The sequence below is a fragment of the Gallinula chloropus genome (assembly GCF_964237585.1).
Source record: "Gallinula chloropus genome assembly, chromosome: 3".
Taxonomy (NCBI): domain Eukaryota; kingdom Metazoa; phylum Chordata; class Aves; order Gruiformes; family Rallidae; genus Gallinula; species Gallinula chloropus.
Genome location: NC_140087.1, coordinates 51,529,132 through 51,554,775, shown reverse-complemented (window position 1 = coordinate 51,554,775; position 25,644 = coordinate 51,529,132). Strand labels below are relative to the sequence as shown.

Below are 25,644 nucleotides of genomic sequence, written 5' to 3'. Positions count from 1 at the left end.
AACCACCCTCTTCTCACCAAGCGGGGAACTCGGGCTGAGCTCCGCACGAGTTATTTTGGTGCCTACCTCCCATTCACCTCAACAGGCTTTAGGTGCCTAGATGCTTTTGGAGGCTCTGGGCCCAAATCCAAGAGTCCAACCGGCAGGTTGCTGGTGCCCTGTAGCCTCCAGAGGCAATGCTGGGGGGCCTGCTACACAACGGAAGAAAACCAAGATGCAAGGCAGAAGGAGAAGGCAAAGGAAATCAAGATCAGAATTAAATTCTTTAATACAAAAAAAAGTTTGTCTGTCGTCGTCGTCGTCGTCGTTTTTTTTTTTAAGATATATCTGTAATTTGTTTAAAAATAAATATGTACTAAGGAATATCTTGAAAAAATTCACTAGACACAATATGTAGTGTTAATATCTTTTTTCCCCGCAATTATTACAGATAAACAGTAGCACCAATAAATAAAATGATAACAAATATTAAAATTAAAAAGGAGAGAGATTCAAGATGTAGAATTTTCTATTTTTCCTGTTTCCTCTTTTTACATATATAAAAAAATCGTAGTGTCTATTTAATCCGAATCACACATATACATAAACATATATATATATATACAAACACATAGCCAAATATATATATAGTATGTAGATGTATATCTAACCCTTGTCTCAATAGGAATGTGTAGGGGTAGGTGTTAGAGAAATTAATTAAATAACTGCCCATAACATGCTACTGACTCTGCCAACAATTGGGGAGAGATGGGATGGGACAACAGAAAGGTTAAACTTATACACAACCAGTACAAAAAAAAAAAAAAAAAAAAAAAAAAAAAAAAGAGGTACGGCTTATAAATAGTTTGAAATTAAATATTAACAAAGAATACTGAAAAATCCCTACTCTTTAATTAAATTATCTGTTTAATTTCTAATTTAAAAAGGGATATTAAATAAGTATATAAAACACTTTCTTTCCCCTCCCTCTCCCCCCCCTCCCCCCCCCATCGGAAGCCTCTGTCTTGCGCACGATGTTGCGGCATGAGTATCATACATTGCAGATGCGAGCACCCACCCGTGTTTCTCCTCCTCCTGAAAGCCGCCAGCCGGGTGGGGAGTTCCTAGTGGTTAGTAGTCGCTTGTTGTGAGTCTGGTTTTAGACTTGCCTCGTCTTTTTGGAAGCTTTCCGTGTTGTACATTATCAGGCGTTGAAAACTCAATTGCAGATGATGTTTGGCAGCATTCTGACACAGACCGAGTACCTTTTTTGATTATTATTATTATTAATAATAATTTTAATCACAGAACTAGATTATATATATCCACATAGATGTACAGACACGCTTTCAGGGGTGTGTGTGGGTGTGTGTGTGCGCGCCTGTGTAGGGTGGGTTTCACATACACCGCAGCGTATATTGTGGATACACGCGTAGCCAAGATTCTCAGACACGGCTTAGGGATTCCGGCTGCTTTCACATCTGATTCCCCAGCCCAAGGCGTGGAAAAGGGGCCTGACAGTTACAGTATGTCATTAAAAAAAAAAAAAAAAAAAAAAGTAAAAAATAAAAATCTTGACGTTCTTAAGGGTCGTTCACACGGGGCACGCAAACCGAAGGCAGCAAAAGTCGCTTTCTCTTTCCCTCCCTTCAATCTTGGCGTACATATATATATATTATTTTTTTATATATATATAAAAATAAATATATATATATATATAAAAAAAGAAGAGAGAAAACCACATACACACATACACACAGGCACATACACACACACCCCCACACACCCCTACTGTGTATATACTTTTGATTAATATCCCTTTCCAGAAATGTTCCGTTAAGCATCTTGGATGCTCTCGAGTGGCAGCTCTGTGCATGAAGAAAGCAGACAGTGCTGAACAACTGTGTGGCTATGCACCGGTCCCCATTCTCGCTTCAGCACACTGTAGGCCTGGCGTCCTTTTGCAGCCACCAAGGGCGGGAAATCTAGACTCCTGTGATACTTCCTTGAATGGAAAGTTAGTGCGCATCAGCTGCCCACCATCCTTAAGAGAAGCCAGCACGTCTCTCTGGCAAAGTTTCTATAGCGAATAAAGTCAACGCACAATGTACACTGACATCCCATGTCCCAGCAAGGCAGGCAGGTTATGAGACGAGTAAGGGCGAAGGTTGGGGGAAGAGAGGGGGAGGAGGAATCCTTGATCACGCAGACGGCCATTTCCTTGGCCTTTGACCCATTGCACCCTAGGATGCCGCTCTTTGGAACTCCCTGCCCGTCCTCTCTGTCACCTCTCCTCCCTGTCCCAGGCAAGGAGAAGGTGGTTTGTGGTACAGCACGCTCTACAGAGAAACAGCGGAGGCCGCACAAGTCAGAGTTAAGAAGTTTACACCCAGCGCTTCTACTCAAGTCCAGTCTTAGCTTGTTTCTTATGCCCCAAGTAGCCCGCTTGTGTCCACAGCAGTCGAGTATTATCCAGTGAAGACACCAATAACATTAGCAATGTTAAAAAAAATAATCAGTATATATATATATATAAAATATATATATGTGTGTGTGTTGCGTGGTTAAGATATACATATATGTATATATAGATGTGGTTAAAATATATATACATATATATATATGTATATACATGTATACACACATATATATGTATGCGTGGGAAAACCCATCAAATACACCCCTATAGTCTTCCTGGCTCTGTTATTTAGCAGCATGAAAAGAAAAATAAAATAAAACAGTTCAAAACCCAAAGGTGAATTCTGTGCGGCGGGTGCCTTGGGGAATGTTCCTTCCGGAGTCCATCGTCCGTACTGAAAGTGCTGTGCTCTACCGATCCTTCATTTTTAGGGTTCATTTGGATTAGTGTTTTGTTTTGTTTTTGTTTTTTTTTTTCTGTCCAGGCGAGAAATCAGGCTCCAGAAACAGGGCTGTTCCCCCTTCTTTTCCGCTGCTCACCGTCTCGGTTTTTCACATCTGCCAGAGAGGAGAGGGAAGGAAAAGAAGAGAGGAGGGGGTTAATGTTTGTGGTGGGGGTGCCAGTAGGACAGGGAAGGGAATGAAGGGAGCTGGCTAATGTGTTTAAGAGCACATGGTGTTGTTAAGACATGGCGTGACGTCACTGGTGGGGTGAAGCGCTGTGCAGATGGGGCAGAACCGCCGGGAATCTCCACCCGTGAGTGGGTCAATGGATTCTGTTCCCCCAGGCGCACCTTGATGGGGCAGCAGGGGGGATTCTAGTACAGGGGGAAATTTAGGAGCAGAATCGGAGGCTTCCTCACAGATGAGCTGAGTTCTTGTTTGTGCCCTCTCACACCATGCACACACGGAAACACACGAACACGCAGAAAAACAGGGCTAAGCAGTGCATGCAGAAAGACACACTCCCTCAGCTCTCCACCTCGCCTGGTGCTCAGGGTGGAAGCAGTGCAGACAACAAAGCCTCATGCAGTCAAGAAGGTGAAAAAAAAGTGCCTCTCATTCCACTAGCTTCCACAAGCAGGGGTTAGCACCGGAGGACAGCAGCAGCAGCCTGAAGAAGCAGCAGGAGAAATGAGAATTCACCCTCCCCTGTAGGGCCCAATTCTAATTCTAATACGAAAAAGACCATGTGGAACTTCAGCTTAACTGGTCTTTGTATCTGGAAACAGGTATGCTACCCACTCCTATGACTCCTTCCTATCTTCCTGGCCAACACACCAGCTCTAGAAACCTCCCTTAGTGCCAGTTATCCTACCACAGAGAGGAACTAGTAAAAGAAACTAGTGAACTAGTAATGATATATTTGAGGTACTGCTTGGTTTTTCTTTGTATTTGTGATTATTTCTCAAGATTCAAACTCTGTAAGGTAATTTCCAATTAATCTGGGGTTTGGGAACATGAGCAGGGGGAACAGGCCAAAGTTAGGTCTGGTCCCATGCTCCAGAAGCTATGCTCGCTGTGAGACGTTTAACTCCAGAAGCTGCTGTATTCTGGCCCCTCCAACAATTGCTTGTCCACAGAAATTACCGCACCCCGGAAAATTGCTCTGTATACAGAGCGGTTCCCACCACACTGGCAGTGCCAATGCCTCTCTGGTGTGGGCACAAAGCATTTTCACACCTAAAGGAAGCACTCACTACTTGCAGCAGCCTTAGTGACCTAGCCAGTTCCAGGCAGGCAAATGGAGGCTAAAGGATGCCTCCTCTGTCAGGACGCAGCCATAGAGGACCCTGGAGCTCTTTCTCTTACTCTCTCCCATCCAGCCACTGTGCTACTCTTGACAAGAGGAATCTCCCAGATCTCTAAGAAAGGGGCCTGAGTTTAGAGTCACAGTCAAAGGCTCGTTAGCAGCCCCATTCCCATGTCTCTCTCTGGGTAAGTAGGATGATCCCACACCAGAGATGCACACGCAGCTGGCGCGAGCCAAGAGACCCCACTGAGTTCACCAAAGCACTCAGGTGGGAACCAGGATCAGTTTCTGCACGTCTGTGCCACAGATGGTGCATGACAGAGAGCGCTCAGATGACACATGCACGGCATGGAAGTCTGAACAAACACTAACCACATCGTGCCTTTGCATCTCCCACCTCACATCTGAAATACTCTGCCTGCCTTCACCTAGAGAAAGCCGTGTCACAGCCCTGAGTGAAGCCCCTCATACCACAACTCTGGCCAAGACGTGGACAGGGAACTGTTACCACAGTGCAAGAGGTCAGGGTGCTCTCGCTGGCTTTTAAGAACAAAGAGGCAACGGAGAATGTGGGGACCGCCTTGAGGGAGGCTCCCGGCCTGGCTTTCCTCACTCTGCACACAGCAGAGCGTCCACAAGCCACGTTAAAAGGGCTTGGAAGACAGGGGTGGTCAAATCCTAGCCAGCTAAGGACTAGTCTTTGTCCAACAGTACGCTCAAGAGCTGCATACATGTAATAATGTATAGAGGGCTGCAGACCCTTCCCCATGGCTACCTCAGCTAGACGAACTCCCTTATCTTGTTTTGCAGGAAAGGTACAGTAAGACACCCTGTTCCTGGGAGCCAGCCCCATCCAAGTCCTGACAGCACACCTGAAACACACAGCCACCCTTTGACATGGGGAAACTCTGTCCTCATCTCAGTTACCCCTCTACCCTCTGGCCCACGTAGGACAGAGAAAAGAAGGAATCAAATAGCACTGGTGCCAGAAGTGATCAGGAAGCAAGCTCCCCCTCTTTCTCTTTCTCTCTCTTTCTCTTTGTGTGTTTCTCTTTCATCCTTCAGGACACAAACCTGCAAGTGCGCTCGTTTAACTCAAGCTGCCTCGACTTGCAACGTGAGTCTGTGAATTTGCAGGAACATTTACAGGTCTGGGGATCTTGTACAAACAAGTGCTTTCTCCTCTCTGAGCAAGGCTCACAGTGACTGCAAAAAGGCAAAAGGAAAGATGTCTAAGCTACAGCGCTTCAGCAGAAAGAAAATACACATGCAACACCCTAAACATCAAAGCAATCCCCTTGCCCCCTCCCGCAGCCCCCATGCTGCCCACTGGAGCGTCGCAGGCTGATGGATTTTCCAGCCGCACCCCGGCAGCCCCAGGCCAGCACCCCCTTGCATTAGCATAAAGACAGAGAAAACAGGCTCTGCACAGTATTCACAAATGCTGCATTGGACCCACTGGCACAGGCCAGGGGGAGGAAGAAGGGAAAAACAAGGATGGGAAGGCAAGAGGTCCCAACCAGCTACTTGGGTGTCGGTGAAAGGAGTTCTCTGAAGCGGGCTATTTGAGTAGAAAGAGGCCAGTGGTTAAACAAGTTAAATACACAGGGGCTCTGCTGGGCTCCAGCACCACATGCTTGCCCCTGCAGCCCGCACTGCCCTCCTTTCAGTAAGCCCCATCCCAACCTTGCCACCTAGGAGTCTCCTATGGAGGGGCCATGAATTTGCAATGCAGAATTCTGTGAACCACCGTGACAGAGGCAGAGCAAAAGAGACAGAGACAAGGGAGAATCCAGTAGAGAAAGAGCGGAAAAAAAAAGAGAGAGCGAGCCCACCTCCCCGCCCAGTCCCCCAGCACCCCCTCTCCAGCTTCCCACCGTCCCGCCTCTCCTCTCCACCTGTGACTCCACCAGACACGCACGCACACGTGCGCACACACGCACACACACACATGCACGGCAGGTGCCAGCCTGCCTGTCGTCAGTCATCATAGCAGCGAGGGCACAGGACGAGTGGGGGAAAGCAGATGCCAAGAGTCACAACCAGAAGGCTGAGAACAGAGGTGCAGGGTGCTCGCCCACCCACCCGCGCTCTTGTGCCTTGGGAAGATGGTCGCCGCCGATGATTAGAGAGAGCCAAGCAAGCTGAAGCCACCTTCCCTGAGACACCCTTAGTGCCAGAGGGTAACACCACCAGTGCTGCCCCTGCAGGACCTGCAGCCCACCAGTGACTGGGAGGGGAGGGTGAGATTTGAGTGAGCAGCAAGCAGGCGGATTGGTTTGGGGAGAGGGAGGGAAGAGAGTCTACAAGCAAAGGACACAAACGTACAAGCTGGGTGGTTTGTACCGGCCTTTCTTGCGCTTTCTCTTTTGACCCTTCCCCTTTCCTCGCTTTGATTTTCTGGAAGAAAAACAAAAAAAAAACAGAGAAAGAGAGAGAGAGAAGGAAAGAAAAGGGGGAGAGAGAGAAAACGGAAGAAAAGACAAGGAAGAAGAGGAGAAAAAAAATACAGCCATGTGCCTTGCTGGGAGGGGGGAAGCACATGAGGCAGGACTGGAAGGCAAGTCCCGGGGCCGAAGCACAGATCTCCACCTCGCACACACATTCACCGGCCCTCCTGTGCTCCTGCCAGCACCACAACCAGCCTGGCCACAGTCAAGCCAACATCGGGGAACCCAGCAGAGCCCACCTCCAGCAGGGCTGCTGCCAGCAGAGGCAGATCAGAGGGGCACCATCCCTTTCAGAGAGGAGCAGTGGGAAAGGGTCAGGGAGTGAGAGGGGAGGGACAGAAAGCTTCGTGAAAGCGTGGCGCAACTGTGGTGGGTGCAAACAACCATTCCAGGAGACAAGCGCCGGCGCACGCTGACTGACAAGAGCTAACCTGGGCGGAGGGGCTCTCCCCAGGGAACAGGAATCCACTCTGACCTGATGCTCTGCCAGGTACCAGGACTAGGAGGGGGCAGCTTTGGGATGGGAGCAAAGGGAGCGGGGCCTCAGGACCCCACGGACAAGGTGAGAGACCTGGTCTATGCAGCAGTGCCGTGTGGGAGAGGGCTGTATAGCTCCAAGGCTCTGTTCACCCACCCCACCTCTTGTCTGTGGTTCGAGGAGGTCAGGAGACCTTGCTGGATGTCTGTTAACATCCCCTCTGGCAGTCTCCACCCTCAGTACTGATGGGGAAAGAGTGTGGCCTGACCTAGTTATGATACCCAGGAGGTAACTAGCAAGCAGCTGTCAGATCTTCCCTCCTTACCCTGTCTCTACTCTCGCCTTCCACATGGATGTGCCAGACAGATGAGGGGATGGAGCCAAGGCACTAGTTCTCTTCTAAAAAATTCACCAGTTGCTCCTGACTCTTGGGCAGGAGCTGGGACAGGCAGGGGTTTAGGATGTACAGGCTCAGACATTAACCATGGATCCATACAGGCCAGTGAGAGCACGGGGAGGGAGGGAGGCTGGAGCTTGCGCTGCTCCTCGAGCCAGGGTAGCACAGGACCAAGGGAGAGACATGCAAGGATAGGCCCTAGGCAAAGCACCAGGGCCAGTCAGGCAAGTGAGCTCCAGCACTGTGGCAGTTCAGCAAAGGCTCCCTCGTTCCCTGGCACAGCCCACCTCGGGAGGGAGCTGTCGAGGGGACATGGGGAGACAGAAGGGAAAGCACCACAGGCCCTGTTCAAGTCATCTCACTGGAACAAGTGTCAGAGCATCAGCTCACTCCCAGCCTCTGCCCTACATGTCAGGAGTCACGGGGAGGCGGTGAGGGGAGGAAAATCGACCTGAAGGGAGGAGAGGGGCACCAATATAACAGGACTTTCAATCCAGCACAAATCAAAGCACACCAATCTCTCCCATCCCTTCCCTTCCTTCCCAGAGGAGTGCAGAACCAGCAAAGAGCAGGCAAGGTGCTGTTAAAAGGAGAAAGGGAATGCAATGCAGTCCGTGCTGGCTGCTTCACCCACACCCCATCCTCACCAGAGTTCACACAGACCCAACTCTCACACATCTTCAAACCACAGAGCCACACAGACCGACCGTCCCCGACACGGCCCTGCACAGAGAGGAGTGTCAGCTGCACACAGCCCGATGCAGCCAGGAGCAGATCTGCAGGGGGAGGAGGAGAGGCTGGAAGGCAGCTAGAAATATACAACAACCAGGAGAGGGGTGAAAGAAGTTCTCTCACTCTCCTGTTTGCTCTCTCTGTCTTCTGCTTCAGCCTCATCTCCCAGTATTCACCCCCATCCTCTCCAACTCCACACCTCTAAATGGCAGAGTCACTATCCCAGCCATGCACAGTCCAGTTGACCCTCTCTCCCAGAGAGGTCACTCTTTCTTTTCCATATTCTTCCACAGTTTTGGACTGTCTCTGCAACTACTGCAGGACGAGAGCTTATTTCTCTACTTTCTACAACCTTTTTACTTTGGAGAGGAAGGAAAGGGAAGGTTGTGCCTTAACCTCCTCCAGGCAACCACAGCAAATCCACCAGATTGAAAAAAAAACTCTTATGAAAGCCTCCACCAAAACCTGGCTAGGATGTGCACCTGCCTTCGCATCCTCCTGGGCCCCCACCCAACCAAAACCAGCATCACATCCTGCATGGCATCAATCCTGCCTCCACCAGGCCTCTATGCCACCTCTCCTTGTAGCCAGCAGAGTTCCTACCCAAGCTGCTGTGAAAGAAGCCAGCAAGTACTCACTCAAGCAGCAAGAAAAAAATTAATAATAAAGAAAGGCAGCGATTTGCAGTAACCAGAAACACCCCAGGAAGAGGGAAGGGAGAATGGAGGCTGCACCTTGAATCCATTCTGGTAGGACACACACGACGGGACTTCCCTGACTCGGGATAAAGCATTAGGAATGACTGCCATGGCCGTGGGTCATGCAAGCTCCAGGTCTGGGGTATGAAGGAAGGACCATCAGATCTGGGTTTCTGTGCCCACCTGGAACGGATTCAGAGTGTCGCCCCATGCACTACCATATGCCATTTCCAAAAACACCTTCTCACAGTGAGTATCTCCAACCAAAGAAAAGGGCAAGGGGCAGTGGGGAGAGGAAATGCCAACCAACCACCAAAAGAGAAAGGAGGAAAGGCTTTTCACTTACTTTTCTTGTTTGTTTTTGACATCTTTCTTTGGTCTGTGGGAGAAAAGAGAACAAAGGCCTCATTAGAAGGCAGCTTACCACATACGCTTCCTGTATTATCCCCAGTTCCCACCAAGTCCAAGGAAGGACATATAGAGCTGGCATTGCAGGATGCCCATGGCACAGGTTAAGTGGTCCTTCTCAAAGTGTTTGCTCTCCTGTTGCACCTCGCTGGCAGTCAATGCCAAAAGACCCCAGGTTGCAGGCTAGCATTGTCCACCTGTGATACCTAGAGATGGAGGAGCCTCACCAGCAAAGGACTTCTTTTCCCAGGCTCAGCCATCCCACTGTAAATCAACTGAGGAGACTGCAGAAGCCTCTGGACAACAGTCCCAACCCAATGGCAGGAAAAAGGAAAGGCTCAGAATCAGTTTATTGCAAGAGGAACCAGTGCTGCTCCATTCTCACCTGCAGTCACATTTACTGTGCTGTAAGAAGCTCATGTGCGCTATGTGCTGACTCTGATGGGGTTTAATTCTCATGATCTGGAATGAAAGAAACAGAGAGGGTCACTGCCCATTCACTATTTATACTCACAGCTCCAAATCAGCCCGCTGCGCGGCAAAGCATTTGCACCCCAGGTGCTCCTGGGAAGAGCATGGCAGTTCGAGCTGGCCTTGAGGCCCCGCTCTCCCAGTCAGGGAAGGCCTTTGATCACAGGCGAGCGGTGACACCAGGCTCGTGCCAAAGCTCTGTTTGCTCATGCGTGCAAGGTGCCAGCACTGGTGGACTGCCTTGGAGACAGGCAATGGGAGAGGGCGTAACACCACGGCAAGGTTTCTCACTGAGCCATCCCTGATGGAAGCTAGAGAGAGGTAACAGAGCACCCAGACTGCTCGCACGTAGGGATGTGCCTCAGTCTAAGGCAAAGGCCCAAAGCAAAAGCTCCTTCTCCCTAAGCCACCACCTCTTTCCCCAGCTGACACCTCACTTCCCCAGTGACTCGACACACAATAGAAATCTGGTGATCTGTTCTTAGGAACAGCTCTGCAGAGCCAGACGTTGCCCATCCCCCAGCTCCATGTACCTCCAGGGAGGTCACACTGGAAGCTGTGCACTCGCTGTCCGTCTCTCAACCCAGAGCCTGGCTGGACCACTAGCTCTAACATTCGCCCCAGAGACCCACTCGAGTGCCTCTGACCCTTGACAGGCATGTGGCCATACCAGCCAAAAACTGCAATCTGTTGAGGAATGGTAGGAAGAAAACCACCCCCAGCTACAGCACACTAGTAGGCTCTGGCCCAGGCTGGAGCCTGCAAGTGGAAAAGCAGTGTGGGGAACTGCAGAAGGGCACAGACAGGATCTCCATCAGAGTTCAAAGACAGCTCAAATGACAACTAAAAAGAGTTTGCTGGCAATCACATAGTCCTGCTCGTCTTTCAACCATATCAAAAAGCAATGGCAGTATTTACAGTGGCCATTCAAAAGGCAGAGGGACAAAAGTAGGTGAGGGAGCTATGGGGTAAGGGCAGTGGGCACCATCACCATTGTGGACATAAGCTAGGATCCAGGCTGGCAGAGAAGGGTAGTGACAAAGTTCTCTAAAGCAGTCTGCATCTTCCCCAGGTACCTGGCCTTTGCTATCAGGGCCATCTCTGTCTCTTCCAAGGAATGAATTCAGCAGCCTCCAAACAAAGGAGGAGGATACCCAGAGGCAGAAAGGCTTTTCCACTTGACACTGAAACAGTGTTTCTTAGAGCCCCTTTCCACCCCTGCTGTGCCAATGTAGCTAATGACCCAAATCCCCTGCTCTGTTGGTAAAGGCTGACCTCACATGCCCTCTGGGGTAGCCTACTGACAGGCTTTTCCCTCCAACTCCTCAGCTGCCTCCAGAGCAACAGCTGTGTGGGCCCAACACGGAGTTAAGGTGGAGCAAGGGCACAAGGAGTATCTTCTTTGGGGCCTCAAAGAAAACAGCCTCAGAAACGCTCCTCTGCATTCTCTAAGCATGAGGAGCTCCTTTGCAGAAATGCCCCTTCGCCAGCTCCTGACCGCTGTGTTTGGGCACTTGTGAGGTCAGAGCCAAAAATCCAGATTCTCCTCTTAGCCTTAACAGATATGGGCAACTCCCCTTTTAACCCTGCACGGTGTAATGCTGGGCACAAGGGCCAGGAGATTGGTGAGCCCTCTCAGTATGACAGTCTTCAGCGCCCTGGGGTAGGCTGCCCTTCCTCCGAAGCAGCTGGGCCTTGGAGCGGCTGTGGTGACTGACTTGCTTCCTCCACCCAAGCATGCCAGTTTGCAAGCTGGGCCCTCACCTCCATCGTGACGTTGTACACATCCACAGGGACACATTCTAGGCCCTCATCGCCGCAGCAACCCGCACATCTCATCAGAGGCACACAGGATGGCTTGAATATGTACTCCACCTCATCAGGGTACTCCTGGAAAATGTCCACCAGGGTCTCAATTGTCCTGCAGAAGCTGCGCTCGTAGACTTCCAGAAATTTGATAACTAAAACAAAGAATGGAGGGAATAAGTTAATGCAAACTTAGCTCAAGAACATCTAGTGCTTTGCCCCTTAAACCAAGCCAGGCAATTGCAACACATCTACCCTATGCTCTTCACCGAGAGCCGGGCAGGCCTAAGTCCTTCGTCTCTGCCCTACACACACGCACACACAGATCAAGCGGGAAGAGAAAGAGACAATCTCTTCTGACCACTGCTTTGGGGCACAGGCAAGACAGTCAAGAGAACCTCACTGTATGCCTCCCTGACATCATGATGCCCACAGGTTCCACTTCCAAACCCCTTCCCTACTAGCCCTCATTCTCTTGGCTATGTTGCCACTAAGCGTGTTAGCTCAGCCAAAAAACACCTGAGGCTACTGATGATGATCTGTGCCCTGGATTAAGGCCCTTCAACTGGTTTGCCTTTTACCCCCTTTCAAAACAGCTAATGGATGCCCCAGTGGGTTTTAGAAGGCAAGGGGGATAAGCCAGAAGCATCCTTTCTATGGACTTAGGCGCAGAGACACTTCTGAGAACAAGCAGATAGTTCTGGACATGCATCCCAGGATCTTCACCTCTTTTGCCAAAGCAGCACATCCACCTCGAAAGGCCACCTCAGAACCACGACAGCACCTGCTGCAAGTCACGGCCTCTGTGTCTGCACAGTGACCACTTTCCCAGACCACGGAATCAAGCCACCCCACTGAAAGATTCAAAGCAAGCCCACAGCACCCCCAGGATTAAGTAGAGCATATACTTAGCTACTGAACCACAATGAGGTAGTGTGGGAGGGGGAACAGGGTGGATCTGCCATTATCCCCTGCCTTCTCTCTGAATGAAGCAAACACTAACTGCTTGTGATCTGCACTGATTTCACAAGCGTTTCTCAATGTTTCCCAGTCTCTTGCCAAAGCTTCATTTTGCTGCTTGGTCAAGGGTTGGAGAGATGTAAAGAGATGAGAGATAGGATAGGTCAGTTCACCTGCACAAAACCCAGCTGCTAGTACAGTTCTGCAAACAGTGAGTACCTGGAGCCCTCCAGGCCTCCAAGCTCTACCAGCATGCAGGCAGAGGAGGATGTCTGAAGTGGAGCAGAGGATAAGAGTATGCACAAGGAGATAGTACCTGCCTCATGCTGTTAGGCACTATAATGATCCACCTGTATAGTATAAAAAGTCCTACAGCACCAAGGTTGATAAGTGTGAGTGATAAGCACAAACTGCTTGCATCATGGAAAAAAATGGGATCCAGTAAGCGTTTCCAAGTGCCTTGCACTTGTGACAAACTGGCATAAAGGTTACTTTGCCACAAAAAAACGCAAAAGCTGCAGGGCTTGGAGCTCACAGCCCGCAGTTAATTGTTGAAAGTTAATTCTAGGTCATGCAGAGCTGACAGTGCCTCAGTGCTGCGAGCGCGCGCAAGGTGGGAGGAGCTTCCATCCAGGGAGTCTGAAGTGTCAGAGAGCGTGAGCAGCTATTAAAAGAGAAAGTGGCTTGTGAAAGGGAAATGTAGCCTGGCAGGCATGGACTGCTTGTTGGTATTCCTCATATAGACGGCAGCGTGTTTCTGTCCCTCGTCCCTTCCCTTCCTCTCCCCCTCCTCCCCTAACTGCAGTGTACCTGCTGTCTGCTCTCCTATCCTGCCTGCAGCACCCTCCTCCTCCTCGTTCCCCTCTGGGGTGACCTTAGTCACCACCTATGTTCCAACAGGTTGAAGACTTTAACACGTGGGAAATTCTGCAGGCGGACTGAGAGCCACTGGACTGCACTGCTGATTATCCACACTGTGCCAGCACAGACTCTGGCAGTAAAGGTACAGTCCTGGGTAAAATCCCTCGCAGACCTACGTCAAGGGGCGGGAGCGAAGAAAGGACGGGAGGGAAAGTGGCAGTTACCTGTGCAGATCAAATGCTGCTCACCAGAGCAGACTGGGGCACAGACAGAGCAGAAGACTGAAGTGAAAGTGACCCACGTTTGCCACGCTTTCTACGTTTGCACCGCGAAAGCAGACGGATTACACCAGAGGACCCGGACTACAGGTTGGCCACAGAACAGCGCATTCAACTTCTTCTGCAGAGCCTTTACTTTCACAGCTGTTCCCTGATGACTGTGCTCAAGATGTGGGAGATCTGACTGGAAACCCCATTTTCCTTTGCAAAAAGACCGGGAATTTTTGCCTTAACTTTAACGTATGATGATTTTTCCAAAGTCTGAATCAGCCTCCGAGAAGGAAAGAGGGACTCTTTCTCCAGCCACCAGCCAGAACACCCTGCCACAGCAGGCACGTTGCCTGGATTTCACTGGACATGGAGCAATCACACCGAGGCTGTGCAGTGCTCCACAGTTCATCTGCACAGTTAGCACCCAAAACAGGGGTGCATGACTGTGCCACAGTCATCCTCAGAGCAAAGCCCTACCCCTGCTACGGCACCTACACTTACTCCGACACACTAAGAGGCATATTCTGCACTTTGCTGGGCTGATTCAGTCTGTGCTTCTTTTCCACTGATCCCGTCAGGGACGGAAGGAGGTCCGTCTTTCATGGGGAAACCTAGGAAGGTCACTGAAGGACTAACACCATTTGGCCTGCTCCCTTCCTGCAATTTGGGCTTCAGCCCACGTTAAAAGTTAATCCCACATTTAACCCACACCCCTACCCTGCAAAACACCTCCAGATTTGAGTCAGAGGTTCTTCTTTGTGAATGGAGGGGGGAAGTAAGGTTAAAACCCAGTCAGGGCCCACGTCAACTCGTCAGGGCACACACAGCCACAGCAGGTGGGATTAAGTCCAAATTTGGAGCAGTCAAGTGGGAACATGCTAGACTAGAAAAAGGAGCAGGTCTATGATAATTTTTCCTTCCCCCCACCCCCCGTCAATGGCTTAGCAGCAATACAGACACGCTGTTCTTTTAAAAATAAAAGTGCAGCCACAAGTACTAGCGGTTTCCTTTATTTATACCAAAAAAAATCTTTTCTCGTGGAACAAACAAAGAGTGTTTGTCTGACTCCCCTACAACTTCCCATGCCACAAAACATGTGGAAGGCTCTCTTGAGCACAAAAGGCTAGGGGCTGAAGCTAAAATTACAGTCTCCAACCAGAGCAAGTCCATCTCAAATAAAAACCTGTCGCAGCTCAACATCACAAAGCAAGCACAAAATGGCCAAAGACGCAAAATCACCTTTCACCCCAAGCCCAAAGACACCCAAGAGCTTCAGTGGAAGGAACCACAGGGCTGTTCTTGCCAGAAGCATTTCATTGTCTCCTCTTCACAGAGGAGAAACTGAGGTACTGAGAGAGGATCTCAAAGGTCATACAGCAGGACAGAATTAGAGCCAGGAAGGTAATGCCAAGAGTCCTGATTTCTAGCTCACTGGTGTATTTGCATCGCAGAACCAGAAATAGCACCAAGGCAATAGCACCAAAGTCTCACAACTCACACTGCCAAACCAGCTTCTCCAGCGATCCCATCAGCCTTCTCATGATTGGGAATTAAATTCTCTTTGATTCTTCCCCTCCCTAGGTAGGTAGCCGGAAACAACAAAGGGCACAGAGGAGGACACTAGCTCTTTTCTACCAACAGCAGAGGACTGGTTACCAAAATAAGCCTCACAGCAGGCTCCATCTTGATCCCTCTGGAGTCACTGAACCTTCTCCTGTTGACTTCAGCAGGAGCAAGGGTCAAGCGCAGCAGGCAGCAACCCGCCAGCAAATCAGAAATTTTGCCCATGCAAAATGGACACCTATCCCAAAGGCAGCCATGTGCCCCAAAGACACACATGCAGACTGTCACATCATTGAAGTTACAGAAGCTGAACTGAGTACAACAACAACAAAAAAGAGCTAATCTGGGCCCACACTGCTAGAGCCCTCTTCTGACCTCCAGCTGGAATAACGCTGGAGGTCACAACCCACGGGGACCCCGCGAGACCCTCATCAGACCCTGCCACACAGCGAGTGGTCTGTTCTGCTATGAAGGTATGGGGAAAAGATGGCCAGGATGGTCTCAAAGCAGCTGATGATCACCTCAGCCCAAAGGCTCCAAAGTCCAGAGCCCTTTCACCTCGCTTCTAAACTGAGGCCTGCAGAGAGCCAACCAGCTGCAATGCACAGGGCTCCACCAGAGCGGGTGCTTGCAGGAGGTGTCTCTGGCTAACCTGAGGACTGACAGCTCTTCTGGTGACACAAACCAGCCAGGCAGAGGACACTGCCACAGCCTGGCCTTTGGGCAGCCGGAGCCACAAACAAACATAATGGCTGCAGAGGCACCACCACGATCCCTCACCAAGCAATGGTAGTGTGTGTACTGGACCACCAGCAGTGATCAATCAGATCATGCTGCCGTTCCCCTGAACCCTCTATGCCTGTTGCTCAAACTGGAGCAAAGGGGTGTATTTTTCAAGCCTGGCTCTGTACAGTGCGTAGCAATATCCTGACTTGGGGCGGGGGGCAGGGGGGGAGGTACTACACCCGCAGCTGTCAGAAAGCACCACTCTGGAGAATCATCCTTGGGCTGTCCTTTTTTCCTCCCCCCCCCCCCCCACCTCGGGAGAGCTGCCGGCTGGCCCTCTGGGGCGAGTCGGGGCACTGTTTTCAGCCTTTGTTCGGGGATCAGCCCCGGCCACCCAACTGGGCACCGCCAGTGCCGCTGGGGAAGAGGCAGGCGGCGAGGATGACAAATCCCTTCCTACGGCTCTGTGGCGAATCCCTAGCAAACTGTTCGCTGCTACTCAGCTCTTTGTGTGCGCGCACGTGTGTGTGGGTATATATATATATATATATATATATATATATAAATGAGCGTGCGTATGTGCACGAGCGCACGCACGCAGTTTCCCTCAGAGTTGTGGGAAGCCAGCGGCGGGCTGGCCCGGCCCTGCTGCACACCCCGGCTCCGCGGCCGCCCTGGGGCCCGGCCCCGGCTGCCCTGGCAGGGACTCGGCCCCGCGGCCACCACGGCCCGGCCCCACCGTCGCCCCAGGCCCGCAGAGGGGGCGCGAAGGGCGACGCCGCCGCCGCGAAGGGGTTAATGGCGGCGGCGCCTCCCGCCGGCAGCCCCCCGCTCCCGCCGCCGCCGCTCCCCGGGAGGTGGCGGTGTTGGCCGCCGGCGGCTCCCAGGCTCGGGCCTCCTTTCCCCGAGCCCCTTGGCCGCCCCCACCCGCCGAGAAGCCGCCCAGCGCTTACCTTCATTGGGTTTCCGCTCCCCATCCCCCAGGGCAGGAGCTGCCTTCGACAACTGCAAAGATAACAGAAAATCGGTCACAACGCGGAGCCGTTAAGGCGGTCCCGGGTCGAGGGAGGGCTCCCGAGCCCGCCGCCGGCGCCCCGCGGGGCAAGGGGCGGGGGGAGCCCCCGGCGGGAGAGGGCGCCCCCCGAGGCAGAGCCGTTCCCTTCCAGCCGGCCTGGCGGGCACAGAGGGACCTTTTGTTCCCCCCGTCCCCCGGGGAGCCGGGAGGGACACGGGCAGAGCGGGCGGGACAGCCCCGGGCAGGCGTGAGGGAGGCGGCCGGGCCTCCAGCGCAGCGGGCCAGAGAGGCCCCAAAGGGAGGAACGTGTCCCCCTCGGGAGGTGCTTTCAAAAAACCGAGAGCAAATCTGGGCCCGGGGAAGACAAATAACAGGGGTGACCTTCTGCTGCTGACATGACCGGCAGGGCTGGGCACTGTTCTTGCCCCCTGGGCCTCCATTTCCCCCCCCTGTGAACGTGAATCGGACCGGGGAGGGCGGAGGAGGGAGAAGGGCAGCCAGGCGTGAAAGGGCATCGCTCCCCTCTCAATGTCACCGATGTCTGTCAGTAGCCACGGAGGTGTCGCTATCTGGCCGGGCGTCAGGGCGATTAACTGTGACAGCACCGCTTTGCCGACGAATGCCGCCAAACCACCCGGGTTTCCCTCCTCTGAGAGGGAGGGCGACGCACACCTTCACCCAATGGGCTGGGTCCCCAGCCCCTGCGTGGCCCAGCAGTCAGCGTAGCTCCCGTCTCTGCGCTCCCCGCAGCCTCTCCGGGGCAAACCCCAAAAAAGGCCCCAAGCTCTGCCTCTGTTCCTGCTGTCCTGTTGGGAGCAGGGGCATTTCCTGACACAGGCAGGAGCGGTGACAGGTAACCCATCCCGTGACCAGGATGGAGAAGCATTGCACCACTTTACTAAGGAAGTCCTTTTAATTCCAGGTGAAACAAAAACTCCACTCTTCCTGCTCTGCGTGAAGGTTTAAGCTCTGACGTAACTTTCCAGACAAGTCAGGTTTCCCCCTGCTGTTCTGAACCAAAGCTGAAAAATGCTCGGCTTTCTTCACTTCTCTGAGGTATGTTACCACCTGCGTGATACCATCCACCCCAGAACCTGCTGCCTTTCCACAGAGGCCCAAAAAAGAGCGTGGCAATACATACACACAAAATACCGTTTCATCAGCAATATGCTGCATTTAGGCTTAGAAAAGGCCCTCCAATCTCATAGCCAGAGATGGGACTGAACTGAGCAGGCAAAGTCCACCTCAGGCTTACAACAGCAATCCGCTAGCTACAATCTTCCAGGCAGCCTCATGCACAGGGCAGCACCTTCCAAGCAGCCCAAAGTGTGAGCTTTTAAAAGGAGGGGGGCAAGGGAGCTGGCAAAGCCCTAGAAGCCCCTCTCCCAGCCACTCCTTTGTGTCTGTGCAGTTCCCTTTGTCTAAGGTCCCCTGAACCTTTCTGTACCTGGGCATAACTCACCAGCCCCAGACCCAAGCCACCCAATGCGTGGATCTGTGTCTTCTCTGGGGGAGTAGAGGGCTGTATGCCCAAACTCAGTGCTGTGCCAACAGTTTAAACAGCAGGTTCCTAGAAATAGTTTCATTCCTGAAGTGTGAAGGTCACTGCAACAGCACAAACAAAATGGAGGCAGCGGAGTTTGCAGCGGCCTTCCAAAGCCACTCACCGCCTGACAATCTATGGGTCAAAAGAAAACTGCATCAAGGGCAGAAAAGCCTCAATCTGTGTCATAGCACAGGAAGAGGATCACGAGCCAAGTCAGTTTATCCAAGTCACAATGCCCCCAAGACCTTTTGCAGAGGGATTTTTGGTTCACACATACAGAATGACCGTGACGGACTGAGCAAAATTAGCTCGGAGACACCTTGAGGGTCATACTGCCCATTCCCTGTGTGAGGCTGTCCAGCCAGCTGCCAAGCCCACCGCCTCCTCACATACAAGCACACATTGTGCACAGGTGATAGGAAGCAGAAGCAAGCCACACAATTTCACCGCTCACCTGCGCCCGGCCAGCACCTCACCCTGCCCCTGCCACACTGGACCAGGAGCCACAACACCCTCTGAGTGCCCACCTAAACCTGGCTTGCTATCCCACCCAGAGGACAGGAAACCAGACCGGTATGAGCACTCCCAGGGGACCTCTCCACAGGAACCTGAAAAATTCCCTGGAACTACCAGTAACATGTTCTCTGCTCGCTATACCAAGAAACTTCTCTGCCCTTTCGGCAGTGCTTTTCACCTGTGGCTGGTGTCCTCACAGCCTGCCCACTAGAACAGCAAGCAAGGCAGAGCTTTTGCCTCCCTTTAAACCAGGCTTCTACATATCGGACAGGGCAATGGGGAGCCAAAAGCCTCCCAAAGGGACAAGCAGGCCCAGTGTGCCCTTCGGTGGGAGCCTGAAGGTCATGCTCTCCTCTGCTGGCTTTTGGCATTATCCAACAGCTCTGTATCACAATTTCTTTCCAATAGATTTTCAGCATTTGGCAGAGGTGTGGGATCAACCCCTGAGCTTGACAGCCAGTTAAACAACCCCAGGAAGCTCCTTTCTGTGCCCTTTCCAGGTCACAGCAAATGCACGTCCCGCAGTGGAGTACGACCCTCCCTAATAACTAAACCCACCTCACACCACCCACGTATCTGCACCTTCCCTGTTCCCCTTCTCCCTGTCCAAAGCAAGTCATTCTCTGAAGGGAGAGAAAAGGTTAATCAAGTCATTCCTCTCTAACCATGGCCCCCCTCACCACCACCACCAGTACTCTTTCTCTCCCTTCCCCTCCCCCTAATCTGTGCAGCCTCATTAAAAGAGCTTTGTAACTGTTTAGGACTGGAACAAACAATCCATCCACTTTGAGAGGGACTCTGGGACAGGAGTTAAGGCACTTTTCGTCTTAGGCGCTAGAAATTCTTCTCAGCGGTTTCTACTTAAGGGGGGCAGACGGGGGGGGGACACACAACAGGACTCACTGCACTCCTCCACTGTACATACAGACAAGAGGGTCAGTAATCCCACAAACTGCCAGCACAGCCCAGGCACCTCTGTCACGGAGCTGGACGGACAGGAGAGCAGATTTGGGGTTGCTCAGGAATCAATGAGCCCCTGAGAGGTCAACAAGGGCTTCCCATTCCCCAGCTCCCAAAGGAGGGCTCCTCCTCCCAGCCTGTCCTGGGATCACGGGCCGCAGCAACTCAGGGGAAGGTGACCGGGACCTGCTACATCCCAGCTGCCTACAGGCTGGGGAAGCAGGTTCTGGTGGCTCCCCATCGTGGCCTGGCGCAGAGGCACACCAAAGGCTGGGAGCCTGGTGGGTGTGCGATCATTAGCAGTCTAGTCACAAGCTCGCTCTCCCTACCTCGGTGTCTGATCGCTGTCTGTTCCCTATGGCAATACAGCTGCTGTATCTGGGTCCCTCTGCAGCTCAGGGTGGGAAGGGAAGAGTGCCCAGACCCTCCGCAGGGGTGACCAGCCACCGGGCTGCCACCAAGACCCTCGGACAAAGGAAGATGGGCAATGACCTGCCGTCTCCCGTTCTCTAGGAGAGGGAGGGCTGGGAGGGGGACAACACCGCAACCTCTCTGACCCAGTGCGGTGTGAAAACTGCGCACCGCAGCTCAGCACAGGCAAACACCTGGGAAGGTGGCACTGCACAGCCACCTTTTCCTCCCGCTCCTGCACAGAAAGGCTACTGCCACCAGTAGAGGCTGACACCTGTGGCATCAATGCCGCCCTGCCCACAACACGACACGATTTCCTACCGACCCAGCCTCGCTGCAGGACCAGCCACAATGAGTCCTCCAGTAAGGAGGCATCCCCCTGCCACCTTCACCAGCGGAGCACCGTGATTCCCGCGTCCCTCTTCCTTTGCCTTCAAGAAAGCTGCCTGACATGCACTGGACGCCGCTCCCCCAACTCAGCCTCCGCCAGGGCTTCTATTAAATGCTCTCTAACGCGCCTGGCTAGCTAGATAGGTTTTATTCAGCATGACAGTACAGATAAATATTATCATCAAAGCACAAAACCCTAGTCCCAGCGTGAAGAGTCATGCCTTCTGCCATGCCCAGAGTCATCGTCAAGCTGCCTACGTGAGATCTGCTGGTATTTCTAACGTTCCCATCACCGTGGTGCCCGGGTGATCAACAGACAAATAAGGACAGAACCGAAGGGCAGATCTCACCGTCGATCTGCCTGAGCACTTATATGGCCCGCATCACCCAACTATCTGATCATCTCGCAATCTCTCGTGTATCCGTCCCCACAACATTTCCCCCAAACTCCACCGACACCCCACAATTCTTCCCTACTTCCTCTCCCACCGCTATCCTCTTTCTTTTCCAATCGGCACCATCCTCCTGCCTAGGAGAAAAGGCAGCACAGGGCTTTTTACGCGTCTCCTAAGGACAGACCTGGACTCTACCTGATCCGCCGTTTCATTTCCTCCTCTGGGGAAGAGGAAGGGGAGGAGAGAAAGAGCAAGGGGAGGGTTAAAGGATATTATCACTAGACACCAATACAGAGTTGTCTAACCTACAGCCGGGCAGCAGGCACTACCTCTGCACATCTACCAAGGAGCTGGGAGGCAAAGAAACCCCCTTTTAGGTGACGGTGGAAAAACTCTTGGAGAGCGGAAAGAATTGTCCCAGGAGCCAAATCTGGCAGGCAGGCAGGCAGGCAGCACGGAGCTGCTCAGTGCCACACTCAAGTGAGAGCGGCGCCTTGGTTCCCATCGAGCCCAGCCTAATGTGCGGCTGTCACTGGAGAAAGTAGAGATATAACAGGCTAGAAACAAAGCGTGCAGTGCCTGCATGACTTCGGTTACAGCCGAAATGGCTCCTAATTGGGGAGTTACCTTCCAGCATCGGTGCTGAACAAACAATGTGAATAACTGATTAGCTTGCAAGCGACGCTTATTTTCACGACTGTGGGAGATGATCCAGCCCGCTTTCTCTCCCAGTGTCGAGGAGAAATGGCAGGAGAGAACTAACCTGTTATAGCCTTTAAAGCATAATCCATGCCTGCCTAGCACATAGCCACTTTTCACGTGGGCACTCTGTCTAAACCCCTTAGTATCTCTTGGCAACACAGCCCTCTTGACTCCTTAGAAAACAGAGAGATTTATAGGACAGGTTTGTACCGAAAGCTGCCTTTTTTCTTGGGAAAAAAAAAAAAGGAAAGAAAGAAAGAAAAGGAGGAAGAGTTGGGTTTTAATCCCACGGGAATGACAATGAAGCAGAAGTAAAAGTGACTGAGGAGGAAGAGAAGAGGGGGAAAAAGCGCGGTTTTGTAATCTTGCTGCAGGAGATATGTATTTTGGAAAAAAAAAATCAATTTGGAAGAAATTCAGGATCCATTTTGTCCTCTTTGATCTCTATTTGTTTTTCCAGCAGGTATTTTGAACTCCAGTCGGCGGCACGAACCCGAGCTGGGACCCAAGGCAAATACCGCCGAAACACCCTTTTGCAATGTCAGGAGACCCGAGGACGGGAGGCTGATGCAAGAAGCCAACGCGCTGCCTCCCTGCCCCGCGCAGCGCTTCGGGCCCGACCCCGGCCCTGGCCCCGGCGGGACCCCCCGGCTCCGCCGCCCCGGGAGCCCCACGCCGGGGGACGCGCAATGCACGCACATGAGCGCGGACGCTCCGCACGGCGATGCCGGCTGCGTCGGGGGCCTGTGAAGCGCCTGGCACCGCTTTCCCCCTCAGCCGCCCCCCCTTCCCACCCGCTGCAGCACTGCACACACGTGTGTGTGTGTGCGCTGCGGGCACCCACCCATACCCGATGCCAGCAGCGCGGCGGCACCGCACCGAGCAGGTGGGAAGCCGGGGGGGGGGGGGATGGGGTGGAGGAAAAGAAAAAGGGGTGTGTATGGGGTGGAAGTCTTTTCCGCCGCCCTCCCTCCCGCCCTCCCTCCCCCCCCCTTCGCGGGGCACAAAGCCCCCGTCCCGCCGCAGCGTCCGTCCCCGCTGCTTACCTCCGCGCTCTGCAGATAGAGCAGCGCCGCCAGCCCCCAGTGGATCCAAGTGAGCAGAAAGTTCATGGTTGCCGGCGCACGCCGCGGAGCGGGGCCCGCCGCGCTCCGCCTCGCCGCCGCCCCGCTGCCGCCGCTCCGCCGCGCTCTCGCCCGCGCCTCCTCCGTGCCCGCCGCCGCCGCCTCCTGGGGTGCCGCCGGCCGGACGCTGCGAGGGGCTCCGGGGGAAGGGGAGTTCCTCTTCGGGGTCTCCGGTTTCACCCCTCCATAAGCCCGGCTCTCCGCCGGCCCCCGCGGGTGATTTCGATGGGCGCTCCGACGGGCCGAGCGCAGGCTTCGCGGCCGCCCCGCCGCCGCCCGGCCCCCGCCGCCGGGCAGTCTGAGCTCCACAGCGGCGCCCGTCCGCGGCCGCTCTCCCCGCGCCGGGGCAGGCAGGCACCCGCGCCTCGCTCGCTCGCTCGGTTTCACGCACTCACGCCGAAGTTTGCGCGTAAAGTTTCAATGCATTTCTCTTCCTGCGCCCCCTCTTCGCGGCGGCTGCCTCCAGCGGCTCCCCGAGCCGGGGTCGCCTCCCCGGGGGGCGGGGGGGGAAATGGGCTGATCCCGCCGCTGCTCGGCCCGACCCCTCTCCGCAAGTCGAGGTGGTTGGTGGTGGTGGCGGAGGGGACGAACAGAGCGCTTTCCTCCTGCACTCTCTGTTTCTCTCCCCGCTCTGTCCACCGCTTTTTTTTTAAAAAGAAAAAAAAATAATAAAACTCAGAATAGTATTATTTAAAAAAAAAGGAAAAAATAAAAGAAAAAAATCCAAACTGGCTAGAGAGGGAGGGCACTGGGGCGGGGGACGCTCTGCGAGAAAGGGAGGAAAAAAAAAAAATCCCAGCGGATCAAAGTATAGGTGGGGGAAAAATAAATTAAACGAGAGGATAAAGCAAGGCGGCAAGCCAACAGCAGGTCCCGGTGCCCGGGGAGGGCTGCTCCCGCGGCGCGCTGTCCCCCGCCGGCGCGGCGGCAACCGCGCTCCGCGCACTCCAGCGGCGGCTCCGCGCAGCGCCCGCTCCCCTCGCAGCGCCCGCCCCACCGCCCGTTCGCCGGCGCTCTGCAACTGCTCGGCTCGGCCGCGGGGAGAGACGCTCCAGCGAAGTCCCACCCTCCCAAGCGATTCCCCTCCCTCCTCCCCTCCCATTCCTTGCCTCGCTGGGCGAAAAGGCCACGGAGGATGCAGGGGTGAGAGCGCGGCCGCTCCGCAGCCGCCGCTCCCCCCAGCCCCCCCCCACCCCCCCATTCGGGACCGCAGACCCCCGTGGCTCCCACGTTACATCCCCAACCTCTCTGCCCTGCCTTGTCTGACGTGGGGCGGACCGCACTTCCTCCACCCTTTCTGCTCCGGCGATGGATGCACGTTCGGGTCAAAATTCACCTTGCCCGTGGGAATTGCTCCAAAGTCCAGCCGAGCCATTTGGGGGGAGGGGGCAGCGGGGGACAAATCGAGATCACGGTCATCGTCGGCCACCCCCTCAGCGCTCCCCCCCCCCCCCCCCCCCCCCCCGGCTCCCAAGCCTTCGCTTTTCAGATACAGTGATTTCTTAGCACCTATGTGCTAAAGGGGTGGAGGGAGAGGTTGTCCTCGGATGGATTTTATTCCTTTCTCCGGTGCCAACGCCCCTTGGCTCGGCGGGGCCTGTCTGCACCAGCCGAGCGATGCCCCAGTGTGCAGAAGGGTGCCCTACCAAAGGGGCACCCTTGCCAGACAAACCCCACCCCTGCTTTTCTGGGGAGGTATTCCAAAGGCAAAAAGGCATCTTTGCCTCAGCGTGGTTACCGCAGGCATTCCCCAACCGAGCCCCTTTGCTTGTGTCACACACAGAATTTCCTCATATGGGATATGTAGTAACAGTACGCCTGTGTCAACGCGTAAAAACCTCTCTCCTGCCACCGTCCAAGGACCTCGGCTAGCGGACAGAATGGACGTCCAGGCTGGCAGGTTCCTGGGGCTCACCACCAGCTGACAGAATGGGAAGGGGGAAAAAAGACACGGAAGAAAGGGAAAGGCCCTATTATCATCGGAAGGCAGGTATTCCAGCGCTCTGCCACAGGCTCCCACTGAAACAGGCGAAGCGTTGGCTCTATAGAGGCACCTGCTGGCTGAGGGAAACACACGAAACAAGCAAAATATCTTGGCTTTCCACAGATCTTAGATCTGCTCTTCCCTTTGTTTTTTTTTTAAAGGATTTTGTGTCACCCCTCGGTGCAGTGTGCGGGGATGTCACTCGGGTCACACTGATCCCCAGGAAGGCTGAGAGATGAGTGACAGGTTTGTCTGAGCAAGGAGCAACTCCAGCCCGTCCACAGCTCCGGCTGTGGGGTCGCATCTCACACTCCCAGGGCCCACAGCCTGCCTTCTGGGCGAGGGAAGAAATTCATCCCAGTCAAAAGCCTGGAGCAGAATATAATCCCTTTCCCCTCAGGGATCACGTTTCTACAGAGGAGCTCTGGGTGTTGTTCAAACATTGCAAAATAATCCTCTTTTTTTTTTTTTTTTTTTTCCTGCTCTCCACTATGGTTTTTTTTTAGCTAATTGTTGCAGAGGGTTTCTGAAGAAACAAATATCCATCCAAAATAACTGAAGTTTCCCGTATTCAGAATGCAATTGCCAAAAACATCCTCCAAGAGATAAGGAGACTTCAAGCCCCCTCTGGG

The 25,644-nt window shown here is 53.4% G+C and overlaps 1 protein-coding gene across 4 annotated transcripts; it reads right to left on the bottom strand.

Moving 5' to 3' along the window:
• Positions 1–394: 394 nt before the first annotated feature.
• On the bottom strand, positions 395–23,991 carry VEGFA (vascular endothelial growth factor A). Of its 4 annotated transcripts, XM_084262616.1 has the most exons (8): positions 22,951–23,986; positions 16,923–16,974; positions 11,549–11,745; positions 9,699–9,775; positions 9,252–9,284; positions 6,479–6,550; positions 5,225–5,356; positions 395–2,955 (listed from the first exon to the last, which is right to left on the bottom strand). In XM_084262616.1, the coding sequence occupies exons 1-8, from the start codon at positions 23,014–23,016 to the stop codon at positions 2,934–2,936; spliced, it is 651 nt and encodes a 216-aa protein (XP_084118742.1). In that variant the 5' UTR covers positions 23,017–23,986; the 3' UTR covers positions 395–2,933. The 4 variants fall into 4 exon arrangements, with proteins under 4 accessions (XP_084118742.1, XP_084118744.1, XP_084118743.1 ...); XM_084262618.1 differs by lacking the exon at positions 5,225–5,356 and having other exon boundaries at positions 22,951–23,991; XM_084262617.1 differs by lacking the exon at positions 6,479–6,550 and having other exon boundaries at positions 22,951–23,991.
• Positions 23,992–25,644: the final 1,653 nt, after the last annotated feature.